At 39.5% G+C, this 21138-nt stretch overlaps 1 protein-coding gene across 1 annotated transcript; it reads right to left on the bottom strand.

Annotated features, from left to right (window-relative positions):
* Positions 1-414: 414 nt before the first annotated feature.
* Positions 415-14775, bottom strand: slc26a2 (solute carrier family 26 member 2). Its single transcript, XM_033632721.2, has 5 exons — positions 14684-14775; positions 11658-12274; positions 11151-11441; positions 9425-9873; positions 415-6884 (listed from the first exon to the last, which is right to left on the bottom strand). Exons 2-5 carry the CDS (start codon positions 12258-12260, stop codon positions 6053-6055), a joined length of 2175 nt encoding a protein of 724 aa, XP_033488612.1. The 5' UTR covers positions 12261-12274; positions 14684-14775; the 3' UTR covers positions 415-6052.
* Positions 14776-21138: the final 6363 nt, after the last annotated feature.

Here is a 21138-nt window from a genome sequence, read left to right as displayed (position 1 = left end):
CACAGAGCAACATGCACTTACAACAGTTTAACTGTCAGTGACTGAATGTAGCTCTGTGTGTTTATGAAACACTTCTGACAATCAAACTAATTCATATTTGTACAGTTCGTAGTCTTGGTGCTTTTAGGCTGATAATGGGGCTATTAATACTTTGTTGCAAACAAATTAAAATAAATTCTAAACATAAATTCAGTAAAGCAAACAGTAGCTGGATTTCGTTGACCCACAGAATCAAAATATACCACAACTGTTCAGTCACAAATACCTGGATACACAAAACAATTTTTTATCGTCATCCATATTTTATTTACTAAAAATACTATGATGTATATTGAAGCACATATTAAAACACATGTTCAGCACATGTAAGAAATACCTTTGGACAGTAGAGAACAAAAAACTCTGTACCAATATATTTTGCAGATGTTTTAATATATGTAAAGAGAACAAAGTATAATAATTTAATTTACAGGATATCTCAAACTCGGATGCTCCAACCAGCAAACAGATTTCCGTTGATTTTAAAACAAATAATAAGTAAAATACAATTGACCTTTACTTCAGAATTCAGTTTAGATTCAGGATAAAAGCTACTGTAACCCCAAAACCCCAAGTCAGCAGCTTTTGTGCATAGTTACATCTTTGGTTTAAAAACAAAAACAACAACAAAACTAATGTTAGCTACAAAAGGCAATCGCTGTCTTATTCATATTTCACATAGCAGTATCACATGTTACTACCTAAATAAACAAAATAATGAATGTGAACTTTGTAACTGTTTTTCTAAGTGCTATATACTGTAAATAATGTCACTGTGTAGTCTAATGCGGCAAGTTTTGTTACAGAATCAACTAAAGCTACAAACAACATAAAAATATTCACTAAGTTTATCACCAACACATATCACTCTCTCTTTGTGTTTCTGTGTGAAAGGCAAGGCAGGTTAATTTCTACAGCGTCTGTCAACAGCAAGGCACACCTGTCGACACACCAGTTGAAAATAAAGAACAGAACAAAACAAAAACAGTTGTTCGTCTACTGGCAATAGGAAAGGAGGCTATCGTATATTTTTAGAGGGTTTTCTCGCATTCAAAACATCCAAGTATATGCGTTAATTTTGGTGAAAAAAGGGTGGGTGACGGTTTCTTTGAACGAAAAAGGGAAAATGATGCTCACCGTGAATTACAGATGTTATGATTGTGAAGTTTCTTATTTTACTACAGGTACTTGGCTCCATTTCTAAGGAAGCCTAGTTAACATGCTGAAACAGTAATTAAAACAGAGTTGTCTGTGGCAGTTATGTAGCGTCTGTCAACAACAAGGCAGTTCAAGTGTTTCACATAAGACATGAATATAAAGCAATTTGAACTGAAAGAAAAATCACGTTCTTGTTTTCTTTTTTCAAACATACAGTCTTTGCTCTCTGAATTAAGTCCACATATTAATCACTTATTTATTTGTATTATATTTATTCTATTATAATAAAATTTGTTCTCATGAAAAGCTTAAGTGTGAACTGTGTAATAAATCTAGACTGCCCTCGAATCAGCTGACCTGATTCAATCTCCTGTAACAAGTCCTTGAGTAGAACAATTCCCACAAGCTTAAGAATACCTGATGTATTTTTGGGTCTGCGCTGCCGATCTGACCTTCAACACTGCTCCTTCCAAAACCTAATGCTCCCTCCAGCAAAGGCAAATGCTATTTAAAACAAGAACATCCAGTCTTTGCGGCTGTAATCTTTGGGACGTTGTTTAAAGGTGCCCTGTGGAGTTTGTTTATAGTCAGTGTTGCTTAACAAGATGCATTGTGTGCATCCTTCAGGTGAAACAAATTAGAGCTTTGATTGGGCCTGAAAAATTTGGCCCGAACCTACATGAACCTGCGCAGTTTTTGTCCAAGCCCGACTCAAGTCCGACCCGTGGCCAAATTTCAACTGTCATAATTTTTTTTTTTTTTTAAAAAAAAGAACAAGCTTACTGGTAAGTTAACTTGAGCCTTTTCAGTGAGGTAACAGACATTTGTGACCTAGGATGCATTCGTAAATAGCCACTATGAGGACAAGAGCGCACTTGGAGCTGGACACAGGAAACGTCAAACTGTCCCAGACCAGTAATGTAGACAAAAGGACGAGGCTGTTACTGAGATGAATGAACCCGTCCAGCTGATCTTTGCCCTCAACTACCTTAACTTCTTTACAAAGGTGACGCCACTGTCCAAGACCGTCACCCTCAGCACGTCCGCTGATATACCACTCATGATGGAGTACAAGATTGCTGATATGGGACATGTCAAATACTACCTGACACATAAGACTGATGAAGAGGCTTCTTAAGTTGTTTAAAATGGGCAAAAAAACTAAGCAAGAGACATAAAAGTGTTATTCAGAGCACCAGCAGCAGAGGCTCCGGGCGATTTGTTGGAGGAGATGCCAAGCGCACTGAAGCATAAGCCTTTGTTAATCCTTACAGTAACAGTGAAATTACATGTACCCAATCAGATTTAAGCCTGACAAATTTTTAGAAATTACTGCCCAAACCAGTCAGATCTGGGCCAGTCCGGTTTGTGCATAGAATCAAAGCCTGATAACAAATGTGAATTAACTTCCTTCCCCATAAACCACTTGCAAAGGCGGTGTTTGGAACATTTCATATTGTTCACAACCATGTTCACAAATTAGCAGTCTTGTTCTTCTCCTTCCTTTTACTGGCACATTACCACCGCCTGAAGATCAGTAGAATGGTTTGAAGCCAGTGAATATTGAGTCATCTACGCACATGTGCACATGACAAACAAATCTGGGACCAAGTCAAAACCTTAACAGCACTGCCAGAGGTCAAAAACTCCACAGGGCACCCTTAACTAAGTGCACAATCACATCATCACATAGCCACTCTTGAGCATTCCTGCATGACCTAAAAGAAGTAAATGGACCTCAGTAATTAAATTATAACAATTTATAATAATTTATTTCATAGTAAACTGGCTCGCAGTTTGATGAGCCAATCTCTTACACACAAAGAAATGAGCTGTTTTGAGGTTTGACCAGCACAGTTCAACATTAAATTCAACAAAACAAACTCAGTGAGGCTGTCTGGGTGTAAATCTCACGTGGCATTCACTGCACACAACTGTTTTTTTTTTTTCTTAAACTTAAACTTTGACCCCATTCAGCACACAGCTGACAACAGAGTATTTACCAAGCTACAGTAGCGGTCAGTAACGTTTTCACCCGCAGCTAACATCGATTGTAGACAAACGTAAAGTCATACATCAAAGTGACATACTCAGTACAGGCCTGCCAGCGTATAAAAACCACCAGAGCTGAGAAGGTTTGTTCCAAAATGAGATCCTCCAGTTCTAAAACATGACCTTTGTTGTTATGAATAACTGAGAAAACTTAAAAAAATATATATATGGTAACAAGACTGTGAGTCATAAAGAAACTGTGCCCTCAGGAAGAAAAAGAAATCCTTAAGTCGTCCAGTTGCATCAGTAAAAAGTGACTGGCATTCATATGTCAAAGGACCTGATACAAAAACATTCAGAGTATATACACATGCGTACAATGTAGGCACGTTATAGGTCTCACTTAAGGCACTGCAGTTTGAATGCATGAATGCTGCAACATGCAGAGTTCAAAGAAATTTTAATGATGTTTGTCTGCTCGAGTCGAGCCTTCTCTCCCATTCATTTAACCGTCAGTGTTCATTTACTGCTTTATGGCTTTGTAAACATGACCAAGTCCTTCCAAAAGAAACCCAAAACAAAACAAACTACACCTCCCTTGATTATCATCAGTTTCTGAGAAAACTGCATGATGGACTACTATTAGTTATAGTACATCCATGTTCAGGCACAGTTGGGCCATTTCTTACAAAATAAATATTTTAAGGATAGGAAGTGAGGTTTAATGTAATTTCCATTTAAGCCGAAGACCTTTAAAATGATTATTTGTGAATCCACAAACTGCTGAATTTCATACTTCATCTACGTTTCAGTCCTCCCCTTAGAAACAGCATTTCTTAATGACAAACCTTTTCTCTTTTTTTGCACATACCCAGCCTACAACCATCAATTTCTGCCCCACAGAATCACAGGTAGAAGTCCCACAATTTATTTCAGGATGCATTTATGAGGAAGGGCTCATGACTAAATTATATATAATTTTAGTTAACTATGGTTCTTACTGAGAAATATAATAAAAGTTTACAGCAACTCTCTATGACTCAATTGCAGGGACACTCACAGTGGAATTAAAAACTGTGACACCTGATTATTAAAAATGTACTGCGTAGATTTTAGGGGGGGAAACTCCTATTGCACCTCTACATTAAATGTAAATTTTCAATTTAAGGGTCACAAATTCAAATTGAGTTAGGATGTAACCCTAAAGTCTCCCTAAAGTGGGAAAGGTTACAATCTGAATCCATTCCTGGGACACATGACTCTACAGCAGGGTTTACGATAGCCAGCATATGTGCTGGCTTTCTGCTGGTATCACGTGTAGATCCGGCAGATGAAAATATCACCGGCCAAAACGTCTGGTGGGAAATATGCCAAATAAAATAATAAATTCATTAATAGCATATTTAATAGCCATCGTTGTGTGACCTATAAGATATGTTGCCAAGACAACTTAAATATAAACTTTTGGGATAGTAATAACCGGCGCATCTTTTTAACAACAGTAACAGTCTTCCTTTTGGTGTGCTTGGCAGAATTCGGTGACAGCATCGCAGATTATGTTCTCCAGGATGACCTTCAACACACTGTGGGTCTCCTCGTAGAACAGACTGGAGATATTTATTTTATTTTATTTATTTATTTATTTTATATACTTTATTAATCCCCCTGAGGGGTAATTCAGTTTTTTCACTCTTGCTGTCAGAGTGTTGGGGCTGCCTTGGTCAGGTGCCCTGAGCAGTTGGGGGGGTTCAGTGCCTTGCTCAAGGGCACCTCTGCAGTGCCCAGGTGGTGAACTGGCACCTCTCCAGCTACACTCCATATTTTGATCCGGACGGGGACTCGAACAGGCGACCCTCCGGTTCCCAACCCAAGTCTCTATAGGCTGAGCTACTGCCGCCCCAGATACACTTGATTTATGGTGACACTTGGCGCACTGTATCCTTTTCCTCCTTTGCCTCTGCCACTAAACCTGTGATCACCCAATCTGTTCAATAGACCACTTCTTCATGTAGCTTATTTCAAGTTATTTAATATTTGAGGATTTTTTTGGTGTTTAAATGTAGGCTGTTATATGTCTGGTAGTATGGCATGAACCCTGCTCTGTACTAGTCATGGGTATTTATCGGCTCCAGCTCCAATAGGCAGTAATGAAAACATAGCACCTGGGTGGACGTGCTAATTTTCACCCATATTCTAGCAGTATGCAATGACACGCCACCACAAATTCTTTCTGTCTCCGTCCAAGCAGTGCTTGAACATCGTTTCAAATTAGTCAGGACCGAGTTTGAGGAAAGACTGAATAAGTAACAGATATTAATAAAGAAGTAAATAATTTCACTGGCCTATATGCTGCTTTCTACTGTTTACTAACCGTTTTGCAACGCGTTCATCACGTCCCGTGTGTCATGTTTGGTGTCGAGCGTGACACACCAGTAAAGAAAAACATAAAGGCATACTTGTCTATTGTCAGTAGGGAAGGAGCCCATTGCCTTTTGGTGGAAAAGAAGTATACGTAACCCTGTGCATGTAAGATTGGTTGGGGACTGTTTATGAACACATTCGGGTGTCTGTGTGCAAAAAAGAGAAAATGTTGCCCCTGTACAGTTTCACTTTTTACTCTAAGTACTTTGTACTTTGGTTCCATTACTATGAGGAAGACCTGGAAATGGTTTTTAGCATTTAACATGCTGAAACAGTATTAAAGAATTTTTTGCAGCGTTTAAGTAGAAAAAATGTTGGATACTTGCACTTCAGCCATCACTGTAGCATTACAAGGCACACAGGTAACAATGGACTTCTCTTGTGCATTATGTGAAATGTACAACTGCATATATGTAAACAGATATTTGGATGGATGAATCTTTTAGCATCTGTTGTCATAGTCTCCGTTCGGAACCGAAAGGCTTTGGACGTAGTGGACGGCATCTGCGATGGTGAAGAATATGATTTTGTTCTCTTCTTCATCACACCCTTTTTTGTCAGGGTAGTATCCCCCTCTTTCCAGTGCGTCCAGTGCTGAGGTATTACACTGGGCCAGGACCACCTTGATCCCAAGTTCTTCATAATCTTTGCGGACTTCTTTGAGAGCATTCACTCCAGCTGTATCTAAAAACATGATGGCGCTGCAGTCTATCACCACACTGCGTAAGCTACGGGAAGATTTCTTGTCAAGCATCAAGGTTGTTGTTGTTGCACCAGCTTCAATGTTATCCTCTTTACTTGTATCCACTGACTTCATATTTGGGAGTCCTGCAGCCTCTCCCTGCTGGTTGTTCTTCTTCTTGAGCTTCATAAGCCGTGTTTTCTCCTTCAGAGGGTCGAGCCCTACACCCCTATAGAGAGATTTTTTGAACAAGCTCTGGTTGGCATAATAGATTGGAGCCTCGTATTTAAAAACAGCCACTCCGGGATGTCTTTGAAGGCCACGGTAAGACGACAGGTCCTCATAATGCTCCCTGGTTGGAGCCCGGCCAAGCTCCAGCACCTTGGCCTGCTGTGTTCGGCCCAGGACGCAGAGGGCTGATACCAAAACCCCAACGAGCAGACCTAGCTCTGTGTTGACCAGCGCAGAGGTTGCCATGGTGATCAGCCAGATGGAGGTATCAACACGGTTGACACGCCACATGCTTGGAATGTCTCCGAACTTACGTAAAGCTCCACGAAGGTTAACCAGGATGATGACTGCTAATACACATCTGGGCAAGAGAGGGAAGCAAGAAAACAGGGCAAAGATTAGGAACTTCACTCAGTGGAAAACACTAACGCTACATTTCCACTGCATGGTACACAATTTACTGTTTTTGGTTTTACATTAGCAAACACTGTGGATAGTACCTGGTACTTTTTTGTTAACACCTTGGTTGAGGTTCCAATCAAGCTGAGCCAATACTAGAAGGGGAAGTTAAAACACTGTAGACCACTGATTGGTCGGTGAGAATAATCACTAGAATTGTCATTTGACACAGGACCTCCTGCACAAACAGGCAGTTGCGTGTAAAACAACTTAGTTGGTGTCGCGTTGAAGATGACACCGCAATTTCTTGTGATGGGGATAAGCTGAAAATCCCACCTACACTGTAGGGGTAATTTCCACAGTGGATAACCAAGTAGCGAAAAAGAACTGGTACCAAACATGAGTCGAGCTGAACTGAGCCGTACCATGCAGTGGACATGCAGCATTAGTCAGTGCTCTGAAGAGTGAAAGCTATAAAGGTGTTTGAACAACCTGAAGATCCAAGTCCTCACTTCACATTTGCCGTAGGGAACTTAAAACCTAAAATTTACACACAGCTTTTGACGTCTGGTAGCCTCAGGCACAACCACTGAGGGGAAATGGTTGAGATATTCAGAGTACCAGACAGAATCAGCTCAAGAGACTGAAAAACTACATCGATAAAGGGAGAGTGGGGGATAATAAAAGAGATGGGGAACAAAGACAAACATGTTCAGGCCTCATTGAAGACATTCCATATGATCAATGAAGCAGTGAATGTGTCAGGGTGTGTTTGTGTATGAGTGTGTACATAGGTAACATGTCAGAAGCAAATCAATACCAATCATCAGCTGCAATCACAGTCAACAGACTGAACAAGGCTCAAAGCACCTTCCATTGGGTGAAGAGTCCTGTTTACTTCTCTACATGCAGTGAACTCTTTTCATTGGTCATATTTCTGCTTCTTGCTCTTATTTATTCCACATTATAATTTTGTAATATTATGCCGCTCAGTGGGAGCACTTTTAAAAGTCTGTATATCGGCACTGAAATTCTGTTACCTGAAGGTATTTAAACTAGCACCGCGTCTGCAGAGCGAGCAGAGTCAGCATTAACCCTGAACTGTCGGTATTTGTCTACCCTTGAAACTTCTTTTCATGGTCAACAAGATAAGGACCACAAGCAAATGTTTAAGTACTCCTATTAAACTAGAAAGACACCCTTTCATCCTAAAACAAACTGGAACACTGTAATGTGAGGTTTTGTTTTTTTTTTCTTTTTTGAAAAATGTATTGACCTGGGACAAAAATCGAACATCATGTGTTCCCTCAGCACCAAAATATGCACAGATGTCTCAGCTGCACGTGGCCGGTGCTTTGTAATGATGATTCTCTGCAACGTGCACTTTACAGATTAGAGATAAATGCTGTCTCTGGTGTGGAATCTTACCCTGGCCAGTACAAGCAGAGTGACTGCTGAATAGTGAAATTACAGGAATAAGACGAGCAGGCACAACTGCCTAGACCAGCTTTTGCAGAAGTAGGTACTATTTTTAGGAAAGGGTTACAGCTTGGAGTCAGAAGACAATCAGGGTTTTCTCAGTTACTCTCGACTTACTAAATGTGCATCTCCTGCACTCATGACTCTATCAATCCTATCTTGTGATTATATACCTCTTATTTCTTTCTTAATATGGTTTTAACTAAAACATTTACAAGAGAAAATGTCAGAAATGTGAATTACTAGGACTGCCCCCAACTAATAATTTTCCCAGTTGACCAGTAGTCGTAATTTAGGGCCATCAGTCGCTAGTCACCCGCATGCTTACGATGTTTATTTAATTATTAAATGATATATTTTGGTGGAATAGTATCAGTAACATTGTTAACACTGTGCTACATTACAGAGAAATACAAAACCGTACTAATGAACCTTCATTAATATAGGCCTATATTTTATCTACAAGTGCATGTCACACTGAGCGAGCCGCCTGTTAATGACGCTGTGGGCTAATGGGCATGTAGCTACTTCCATGTTTCAGATGATACGTCATGTTTGTAGTCGACCAATGAAGATGAGTTTACATATCACCTTGGGTTCGTCCTTCACCTTCTCAAAATGATCCCACACTTTGGATTTCCTGCCCAACATGTTATTAACTAGCCTGTGGAATAACCGCAGGTACCAGCCCTGGAAATTAACCTGACTCCTGTCTGACTGCTGAGCGTGGACACTTCCAGTGTCTGTCCTTTCAAATTAAAATCCCACATGGTCCAGTTGTATAGGTTTGGATTTATTTTGACAAGGCACAGCTTCTAATAAAGTTTCACGTTTGTTTTTTGTTGTTTTTTCTGTGACTAAGCGACCAATGAAATTTTGCCGACTAATGACCTTTCTGGTTGACTAACTTTTGGTCGAATATTAGTGGGCAGCCCCAGATAATATCAAGTTGCTGATTTTAGTTCATCAATCTGTTGATAAGAGCATGCAGGTCATCATTCCATCATAATTCTCTATGCTTACTTTTGCAGGGAATAGAAGAGCGGTGCGATGACCAGCAGTACCAGCAGCAGGACGAGGGCGCTCACCAGCCCAGATACCTGAGTCTGGCACCCTGTGGACTCCTTGACGAGGGTCTTAGTCAGCGCAGCGCTGGTGGTGAAGCAGCGGAAGAACGATGGCAAGATGTTGCAGAAGCCAATGGCGTACATCTCCTGGTTGGCATCCACCGTGTAGCCGTGCTTCTTGGCGAACATCTCTGACAGTGAGACAGTGATAGCGAATCCCACGATGGCGATGGAGAAGGCGTCAACAGCTACGTTGGGGATCAGACTCCACATGGGCAGCTTGGGAGGGAGGAAACCCGTGGGGATGTCACCAGCTACGTCCGAACCGTAGTCGGTATTGAAGTGGCCAAAATGAGAAGCAAGTGTTGCAATAACCACCACGAAGAGCTCGAAGGGGATTGGAGCCTGGGTAAGGGAAAGAAAAGAGACAACACACAATTGCTGGGTGGATTCAAAATTGAGAGTCATTTTTGTTATTGTAACAGTATTTCCACTAGTGGGCTAACAAATGAGTTTAGTCAGAGGGAGGCAGGGGAAGACACATATGTCAAAAGAGTTTATCCTGTGTATGGGCTCAGACTTAGCCTAATTTTCTTAGCATCACTTTTCGCTGCACTTTTTATGCCTAGCTATCATTTGTTAGCCTCAATTCCTTCCAACTTGACAACATAAACATTTTAAATCAGTCCCTTTGTATTTCTTGTAGGAATGTTTTCCAGAGGATGTAAATAACATCATCTGACAGGAAGTAAACATGGACCCAAGCTGTTGTCTAGCAATGCAATTCCAGTGAAAAGATCTGTAGACAGAATAACAGTGTTTGTTTCCACTAACTTCTAGGTAGAACTAATGTGTTTTTATGGATCCCATCGCAGTCATTGGCAGATTCTTACCACATCCTTAACCACATCAAACATTTAACCCCAGACATATCTAACCTTCACCGAAACATATGCAACTTCAAAGATGTACTGAACATTTGACAAAAGTAATGGATTAACCCAACCACATGACCATATCCAACACGCCCCTGCTAACGTTGCCAAAAATAGACATTTCAAAAGCACAAAAAATTGGACCAGGTTGGTAAGTGCCTTCACTCTTAACTAGTTCTGCCTAAAAATTAAATTATGGTTCCCCGGTCATGACACTGTACTAGAGGTTGATAGATATCCAATTTCTCGTAAAGTCAAAGAGTGCTAATTTCTGACAGTGTAAAAAAAGTGAAAGGTTGGATATTGGGCGATTAATCAGCTTTTTCCTGCTCCAAACCATTATTATTAGCTATATATATGTTATATGTTATATGCTAATATTTACTAAGTAATTTGACTGGTACCGATATCAATATATCCATTTTTTCCCTGCCTAATTTTAGTGATCATCAAGTCTCGTCTGAAGTGGAATTATTATCATGTTATTCATATATACTCTTATTGTGACAGCCCACTAGCAGATTGAGACATAATTTACAATGCTTTTAAATATATATGTAATATTCATTCATTGTGCAAAATAAGGAAAAACATATTGGCCGATACTGATGACGTGTCCGTAGTATTGTGCATTCCTAATTGTTACTATATCAGCCTTTAAAAGCCCAACATTGGTCGACCTCAAGCTGTGACCCAAGAACAAATGAAACAAGAACCTTTGATTATAGTCCTGGTCAGCGAGATTACCTTCAGCTTGGCTTTGAAGCGATCATTGAGCTCCTTGGTAGGTACCAGTATCAGTAAACACACTATACTGGTCACCAGGTCACAAATGTTGGTTTTTCCCAGGTTGGTGAGAATGCCGTACCAGGTCTTAAACAGAGTGAACCAGCCCTGAGGCCTGGGGATCTTGAGGCCCAGGAGGTATTTTAACTGGGACGTGAGGATGGTGAGGGAGGCTCCTGTAGCGAAGCCACTGAGAAGGGAGTCTGAGAGGTAGACTGAGACGAAGCCTACCTGGAAAAGGCCCATGAGCACCTGAGAGAAAGAGGTAAGCAGGAGTAAGCGGGCAGGTTCTGAACTACAGACAGGAAATTTACATCCAAGGAAATATTTTCAAAACGACACTTGAGATATTTTTGTCTTTAAAATGTTTCAGTGCTTTTAATGGATATCAGCCATGAAGAAGAAGAAGCATTTGTTTACATTAGTATATGATCATTCCTGTCTGTCCAATCGCCCCTGCTCACTTACCTGGTAAACTCCAGCAGTAAAGGTAACTGTTGCTCCCACTGTGATTGCATAGCAGCTTCTGTCACATTCCACAGTGCCATTCCCCTGGCCGGCCAGCAGGAGGGCGCTACTGTTACTGCTGCTGCTGCTTTCTGTGAGGTATCCTGCCAAAGCTAACTCCCTGTCCACAACCTGACCCACAAGCAGGCAGAGCACCCCAAAGATCCCCACTGAGATGTGTCTGGAAGTGCCTAAGAGGGCGTAGATGATGGAGGAGAAGAAAGAAGTATAGAGACCATATATGGGGTCCTGACTGGCTAATAAGGAGTAGGCTATAGACTGAGGGACCAATAGGACTCCAACAATCAGTCCTGACATGACATCACCCAGCAGCCATTCCCTGAGCTGGTAGTGTGGCAGCCATTTCAGAATTGGCACAAAGCCCAGTATTTTGGATTTAGCTTTCTTTGGTGTGCACACGCAGTGTTTCTTTAAACGATGTGACACAACAGTTTGCCAGCTTTTAGACTTTTCTTTCTCCACCCTTTCCAGAAGAAGAGGCTGCAGCTGGTCGCTCTCAGCTCCATCTTCTGCTGTTGTACAGCAGTCATCGCCATGAGTCATGATCGAGCCCTTCTCTGTGGGGATTTGAAGAAAAAGAGTTCAGTTTAGTCAGTTATACAAACTTTATTTCAAGTAACAGCTGATTACAAGATGTAAGAAATGAAGAAGTTCAACAAAACAAATATTTATTTATACACAAACTCATCTGCTCCTACTCATATTTTAACATTTGCACTTCACCACAAAAACAAACATGTATGACACGTCAGAGGCAGTGTGGAGTGAGGTAAAGGGTGAGAACAAGTGCTATTAAATGTCAGGTCAGTGGGTGTGGGCCTGACTGTGTATGTCTGACATTTTACTGAGGGTGACATACAGTTCCTGCTCTTGATGTTCCATCAAGATATAGACATGACACTTCCCTTTACTCATACAATTCAGCTTACACTTTTAGTGACTCCAAAACAGAGAAATAACCCTCACTGCTAACACTGAGATCTACCAAACTGAAGACAAACTAAGCAGGAAGCTCAGAAAAATCACAAAACAACCCCTGTAATGTTACTCCCTCTTTACAGCCTTCAGCAAAATTGTCATTATGTCAACAGGTTTCAAGCTTTCTTTGCACAGTAAATTGATATTTTTTAACCCTTTGAAGCCTGAGTGAACAGGCTTGATTTCAATGAGCAACTCAAGAAATGGCCTGAAAATTAGCAAGATATTTTAAAAGTAAATCTGAAGTAAATCTGTTAACTAAGAAATTACCCGAAAATAAGCCAAAAGAAAAGTTAAAAAAAAATAAACAAGAAAATTGCTGAAAATAAGCAAAAATAATAAATAAAATAAAAAATTAACTCATGAAAAAAATTCTAAAAATTATATTAAGTGCTATACATATTCATTTTCTGTAACAAAATTTAGAAACAATTTGAATACTTATTTTCTGTAACATAATTTTAAAAATTAAATAATATAAATATAGTTAAACTTTAATACAAAGTTATAAATTAAATAACTTTAATATTACATTGTATTTTATTTATTTAATTACTTTTTTAAGATAATTCTTTAGGTCATGTTCTCATCACTTTTTACTCATATCTTGCAATTTGCGTGACATTTCTTGCCATGCCGCTCATTTCCTTCCCCCCCCCCCCATGTTTTCTAAAGAAGTCAAACCAGTTTATTCAGGATTCAAAGTAACTCTTTTAACTAAGAAATTACCCCAAAATAATGCAAAAAGAAAAGTAAAAAAATAACAAACAAACAAGAAAACTAAAATCAAAAATAAATACATAAATTAATTAATTAATAAAAGTAAGAGAAAACACAAGAAAAGAAAATTACCTGGAAAAAAAAGCTAAAAATAAAATGAACTAATAGGCTATGTATATTTCTCTTCTGTAACATAATTTAAAAAATTAAATAACTCAACATTTAATTTTATTATTATTATATATTCTTTAAGATAATTTTTTAGGTCATTTTCTCGTCACCTTCTACTTTTTTCTCGCCTTTTTTCAGGATTCAGAGGTTTAAATGCTTTGAACGCAGCACAAGAAAACTGATGATGATGCAGGTTTCAAAGGGTTAAGCTCACCTTTGTGGTATTTTGTTCCCCATTTCATGAGCAAATACAGCTAGTGAGCTGCATTAGGTCATTTTAGAGGATCAGAAATATAGTTTAGACTGTTAAGTCAGTTTTAGAACAGGAGTCGTTTGCTGCTGTTGAAACAACATTAAAATGACTGCATTTAAATTTTATTTATTTATTTATTTATTTGTGGAAAAAGTCCCACCTACGTGTTAAGACTCAACTGAAAACTGAAAGTGACTGATATGCTGGAGAAAGTTGTTTAAATAAAAGTCCAAAACTAAACTTCTGATCACTTTCTATACCTGGCAGATTTCCAAAACGTGCTGATTTAAATCCCCACAGCTCATAAAAGACATTTACACACACACTGAGTCTCATTTTAATGCCATCAGCACTGTTTGACCGCAGACTTAAAAGCATTCTCAAAATTACAAAGGTAATCGGATTACAGTGACGTTAGCTGGTTTTGGTCCTAATAGAAGTCGTGTGTAGTGGTGTTAATGAGATTAGTGGAGCTGAATACAGGCTGTTTAAAATGCTGCCTGTTTCTAAGGTTAACGATAGCGATCTAACTGTATATTAGGGATAAAAATGTCCGACGTTACTAAACGGTAACACACACTACAGCTCGTTATATCTCACATTTCAGATATAAACTCCTGCTGAATACACTGTAGTTACTCCCTAACCTGTCCAGCACAGTGTGACTCAGTGTAAATTAGTCCAGCAGCGCTGCTGAAGCAGAGATATGAATGAGCTCCTTTGTAAACAAGTTGTCAACGTGGACACGAGTTAAAAACTTGAGCCAGCGGAAGTTGATAAACGTCACACTCTGCTCTGCCACGGGAAACAATAAACATTGCTGTTAATGTGTAAAGTTACTGACCTGAGCTCGAGCCAGTCGCGGTTTACCAAGTTAATTTTAGGTTGTGTCCAGAGAGCCGAGAGTGAATCCGCCTCAAATTCATTTTACACTGGAGCACCGTGCGTGATGAGGTCACACGGAGCGTGTAGTACACGTCACGTGACCTGCTGAGACCAAGATGTTCTATGACGGCAGATGCATCACTTTGTGGCTAAATAAGACATCACTAATAAATAAATAAATAAATAAATAAATAAATACAGTACAGGCCAAAAGTTTGGACACACCTTCTCATTCAATGCGTTTTCTTTATTTTCATGACTATTTACATTGTAGATTCTCACTGAAGGCATCAAAACTATGAATGAACACATGTGGAGTTATGTACTTAACAAAAAAAGGTGAAATAACTGAAAACATGTTTTATATTCTAGTTTCTTCAAAATAGCCACCCTTTGCTCTGATTACTGCTTTGCACACTCTTGGCATTCTCTCCATGAGCTTCAAGAGGTAGTCACCTGAAATGGTTTTCCAACAGTCTTGAAGGAGTTCCCAGAGGTGTTTAGCACTTGTTGGCCCCTTTGCCTTCACTCTGCGGTCCAGCTCACCCCAAACCATCTCGATTGGGTTCAGGTCCGGTGACTGTGGAGGCCAGGTCATCTGCCGCAGCACTCCATCACTCTCCTTCTTGGTCAAATAGCCCTTACACAGCCTGGAGGTGTGTTTGGGGTCATTGTCCTGTTGAAAAATAAATGATGGTCCAACTAAACGCAAACCGGATGGGATGGCATGTCGCTGCAGGATGCTGTGGTAGCCATGCTGGTTCAGTGTGCCTTCAATTTTGAATAAATCCCCAACAGTGTCACCAGCAAAACACCCCCACACCATCACACCTCCTCCTCCATGCTTCACAGTGGGAACCAGGCATGTGGAATCCATCCGTTCACCTTTTCTGCGTCTCACAAAGACACGGCGGTTGGAACCAAAGATCTCAAATTTGGACTCATCAGACCAAAGCACAGATTTCCACTGGTCTAATGTCCATTCCTTGTGTTTCTTGGCCCAAACAAATCTCTTCTGCTTGTTGCCTCTCATTAGCAGTGGTTTCCTAGCAGCTATTTGACCATGAAGGCCTGATTGGCGCAGTCTCCTCTTAACAGTTGTTCTAGAGATGGGTCTGCTGCTAGAACTCTGTGTGGCATTCATCTGGTCTCTGATCTGAGCTGCTGTTAACTTGCGATTTCTGAGGCTGGTGACTCGGATGAACTTATCCTCAGAAGCAGAGGTGACTCTTGGTCTTCCTTTCCTGGGTCGGTCCTCATGTGTGCCAGTTTCGTTGTAGCGCTTGATGGTTTTTGCGACTCCACTTGGGGACACATTTAAAGTTTTTGCAATTTTCCGGACTGACTGACCTTCATTTCTTAAAGTAATGATGGCCACTCGTTTTTCTTTAGTTAGCTGATTGGTTCTTGCCATAATATGAATTTTAACAGTTGTCCAATAGGGCTGTCGGCTGTGTATTAACCTGACTTCTGCACAACACAACTGATGGTCCCAACCCCATTGATAAAGCAAGAAATTCCACTAATTAACCCTGATAAGGCACACCTGTGAAGTGGAAACCATTTCAGGTGACTACCTCTTGAAGCTCATGGAGAGAATGCCAAGAGTGTGCAAAGCAGTAATCAGAGCAAAGGGTGGCTATTTTGAAGAAACTAGAATATAAAACATGTTTTCAGTTATTTCACCTTTTTTTGTTAAGTACATAACTCCACATGTGTTCATTCATAGTTTTGATGCCTTCAGTGAGAATCTACAATGTAAATAGTCATGAAAATAAAGAAAACGCATTGAATGAGAAGGTGTGTCCAAACTTTTGGCCTGTACTGTATATATATATATATATATATAGGTAGATAGATAGATAGATAAAGGAAAATACTTTATGATAAAGGGAGTTACTCTGTGTGGTTATTGTAGTAGAGAGCTCAATATTCATTGAAACACAGGGGGCCATCTTTTTGTAACACCCTACCTCCATCACTTTAGTCAACATTGACATTATTATTACTTTAAAAACATTTTAAATTGACTCTGTTTTGCAAAAACTAACACTTCACTGATTAATTTGTAATGCGGTAAAACTAAACTTTTTTTTGGTACATTTCTATCAGCTTTGTGTTGCTGCTTAGTCTTGAAACTTTGATCAATATGCAATCTTTGTTTTTATCTTTCTCTTTTTTATTGCTTTTTAATAGTGGAGGCATCTTCATAAGCTGTTTTTGGCTTCTGTAATGTTTAAACTTTTTAAATTCTCACTGTATTTTCTATACACATGTACAGTGTGTGCAAATAAGGGACTCTTTATATTGTAATGTCCTGGAACAGTAGGAAAAAAACAACTACTCCCAGGAGGCAAATTGAGGCTATGGTTATATTATAATTTTATTTTTCTAAACTTTATGCTGGTATTTGCTTTTGCTCACTCACCCACCTCTGTACATACTCTTATTTAATGTGCTTTTATGTGTGTGCTCGTGAGTTTGTGTGTGTGTGTCAGCATGTGTCTGCCATTTGTGGAGATGTGTGTGGGTTTGTGTATGTATTGTTTATGTGTATATGCTATAGTACTTGTTTGGGGGAATCAGTTAACATGCTGGTGGCCATAGGGCGGCTTAGTCATGCCTACATGACCCCAGATGTGTATATGCATACTGTGCCATGTATTGCTATTTGTTGTGTATGTTATTTGTCTTTATTTAATTTAAAAACACACAAAAAAGATACACAGTCACATCACAAGCGTTCTTAGAAGTTCCTGTAAGTCCCTGATCAGTATGCCAGATCTAAAAACTTTCCATTTCCACCACTGACTGTATCAAAACCTAAAACCCTAAATTGTTATACACCAATAAAACACCACAGTGTCTGCAGATCCTCAAATAGTCTTAAAATATTCTACTTTAATTTTTATAACTATTAGACCTTTCCAGAATCATTTAATAGTTTATTTATCAATCTTTTGATTTCTTTTTGTCAAAATGTGTCAGGGTGTTCTGTGTGAAAGTCCAAATTTCTGATGTTACAAATCCTTTAACGTAACACTGAACCTAATTCTGTGTTTTTACATTATACTTTCACTTACCTGTTGGCAAAATGTAGATTAACCTAACTCACTCCAATATGCTTACATCTACCTAAATCCTGGGACCACATGTATATTACTTAATTTCACCCGCAGTGCTTGAATAAAAACTATAATTTTCCCCCAAAAATCTGGTTTAAAATTATCTGGAAAATGTAAAAAGCATTAAATGTGAGTGTCTGATACCTGTAGACACTCGAACACTTGACAAACCAGACAATGTAGAAATATCTGAAATTGTCGATTCATACTTACGGACATACATACATACAGGAAGTTGTCCTCCCACCCGTCTTTTCATGTCTTACAAGCCAGTTACTCATGTAACCCATGATGATGTTGTTGATGTGTTATCCAGGATTAGTGAGCACTCTTTTTGCGCTGCAGCTCTCTGAAGAGACCCTCATTGATAGACACCATACAAGTGAAACCAGCTGCACAAGTCTAAAGAGTTTATTTTGGCAGCACCAACGAGACGACTTCTGTTCTCGCTGTTTGTTATTCTCGATGTCAGATTGCTCAGAGAGGGTGTGAGCGTGACTGATGTTTGCAGTTCATCACCACATGATACATGATACAGTATTAGAAGCAGGAGAGACACATGAGTGTAACACTATGACATACTTTATCTGGTACTTATAAAACAATCGGCCAGAAAACATGCTAACAAGTGTTTGTAATGAGCTGAATATGTCAAGTACAAAGTTTAAATTTCATGACATTGCACAGGAGCACCATTAGTGCTGAGGGTGTCCTGTAGTGAGACCGAACGATTCCCATGTTGTGTCATTAAACATGGGAAGGTATTGTAATCCCAGTGTTGTAATTGGATGCAGGCTTAGGGCCACACATGACCATTTAAAACCATCCTGGTAATCTCCTTTCTTTTCTCAGACACCCGCAGATTTTGTTAGTAGGACAGAGGGATTACACTCTGTGGGAGACAACACAAGGACTTTAACAGGTAGGACTGTTTACATTTTATTACATCTGTAGGACAGATAACTTTACTGATAACCTTCTATGTGAAATACCTTGAACATGGAGGAGACAGTAAACAGTAACAAGAAGCGTTAGATAAGAACTCACTTGTTTACACCTGTCTACAGTACTGACAGGTTAAACTGATTGCCAGGAAATTAGCCTGTCAACATTACAAATAGGTCACTGAGCACCTATGTTTTACCACCAGGCAGCACTGCAGTGGGCTACTTATGATTATGTGGAATTTAAACTTTGCAAAGTTGGCGGTAAAAGCAAACAAATGTCGTCACACAATTAAATTCTGTTTCCCAAGCTTTTCTTTTTTTGGATTTGAAATCCAGAGCTAGACAAGATAGGGAGAATCAAGATTACCGTCGCCACCGCCCATGAGATTTGGCAAAATGTAGAGGAAAAGACGCCACTCTGAAAACGGTTGATGCATATTTTAGTTGCTGAAATGTTAAAACTTTGGTCTATAGGCTATCAAATTAAACTGTTTTTGTCAAAGCCGAAGGGAGCCACTGGAGAGGGACTAAAGAGCTGCATGTGGCTCTGGAGCCGCAGGTTGCCTTCGACTGGACTAGAGCAAACATATTTTCACATCTAACTGGGAGAATAAGCTTTCTTTCACAGCAGACATTTTGACTTGTCAGTCAGACAGTCACTGGTGTTACTGATAACACTAACAATGACTCTGTTCTATTCAAGTATCCCACTGAGACAGTGACAGTGAGCCAGCATGCACGACACCAGGACCCTGAAATCAAAGCAGCTGAATGGAACTCAGCCATCATTTATGTCATTATGTACACCTGTGTTGCTCCTGTGACAAGTCAAAATGTCCTCTGTGAAATAGGTCTATTAAGAGTTTGTTTCAGCCAAACCAGAGCAGGTGATTATTGGAACAGTGAAAAGACAAACAAGGCTGTTGTTGTGAGTTTTATTTTATTTCTGTGGACTCTGAATTAAGTGTGTTTCATGATAGTAAAATTACTGTTTATTTAAACAGAGTTTGGTAGGTTTGGCGGTAGTCATTTTGGGGTTGTTTCTGGTTAAATAAAAAGGATCTTCAGGCCTGTCTTTGTTGGGATTCGTCCCATAATTTGTCAGACACTTAACATTATAATCTAAGGTTGTCAGTGGCAAAAGGAAGCACTTTTATTTGATGTAAATGTGCAGTGCAAACATGACCTAAGTAGTTATGTTGCGGCCTATTTCGCTGCTTCTGGCTGCAGAGATCTCGCTTAACATTGGACAAAATTTGTTGTTCCCATTCGTCACATAGGCACAAAAACATGGGATCCAAGTTGAAACCCCCTCCTAACTTGCCCTTTAACACTCATATTCTTATGATTTAAGGGAATGACATCCACTTTGCTTTCATCACAACCAAATTGTTTCAGTAGTTACAGGGTGAGCATAGATTTCTTATTAGCCAATAATAAAACCATATAGTGGTGATGGTGAAGAGTTGAAGACAGAAATTGAACAACGGACCAAACAGTATTTACACAGGCTGATATAGGTCATGTAACAGAAGTGCCGACAGAGATATGAAAGACACAATATATGCCAAGAAAGGGGGCCTCATTGATCTGTTATACATTATTATTTTAATGAAGAAGGATGAAGACTATTATTAATATGTTTACATAGTTTTCAAACATGAGGTGAGGAGGACAGTAACAGTTTGTTGTCTGCTATGAAACCACAGGTTATCAGTGGTTTATGTATATAGCCTAATTTGAATAGTACACATGCACACTACATACTGGTACATACTAATGTGTCCTGTTACGGAAAGGGCTCACATGTAGTCACAAACCCGCAGAGACAGACTGAGCTTGTTAGCATCTTTTAGCTCAGTGTTTGTGTTTTACAGTACATCCACTCTGGTTCAGTCTCAGTGCTCTCATCAAACCTTTTCCAGCTGCAGCTGCGAACGGATAGATACACTGTACGCTACCTGCTCAGCATCAAACAGAAGAAAAAGTTAGACTTGTTATTGAACTTACATTTCTTTTTTTCCTCGTTGTAGATTTGCTCAGCCCCCAAGTGACCAAAAACAATTAATGTAGCTTTAAAGGTCCAGTGTGTAGGATTTAGGGGCATGTATTGGCAGTGATGGTATATATACTATTCATTACTATGTTTTCATTTGTTTATAATCACCTGAAATTAAGAATTTTTGTGTTTTAGTTACCTCATAATAAACCGTTTTTATCGACATACGGAGCGGGTCCCCTTCCACGGATTCCGCCATGTTGTTTGTACAATGGCCTTGAGCAGACAAATCGAACACTAGCTCTAGATTGGGCTGTTCACATTTACTCGTTAGCCACTATAC

The sequence above is a fragment of the Epinephelus lanceolatus genome, chromosome 7 (genome assembly GCF_041903045.1).
Source record: "Epinephelus lanceolatus isolate andai-2023 chromosome 7, ASM4190304v1, whole genome shotgun sequence".
Taxonomy (NCBI): Eukaryota; Metazoa; Chordata; class Actinopteri; order Perciformes; family Serranidae; genus Epinephelus; species Epinephelus lanceolatus.
This window is presented reverse-complemented; position numbering and strand designations above follow the sequence as displayed.

Bases quoted from the DNA above. Each gene is read 5' to 3' on its own strand.
- slc26a2 (XM_033632721.2), bottom strand. From the start codon at position 12,260: ATGACTCATGGCGATGACTGCTGTACAACAGCAGAAGATGGAGCTGAG. The intron at 9,874-11,150 runs GTAATCTCGCTG...TCCCTTACCCAG, and splicing joins GCTTCAAAGCCAAGCTGAAG to GCTCCAATCCCCTTCGAGCT. The intron at 6,885-9,424 runs GTAAGCATAGAG...TCTCTTGCCCAG, and splicing joins CTCTTCTATTCCCTGCAAAA to ATGTGTATTAGCAGTCATCA.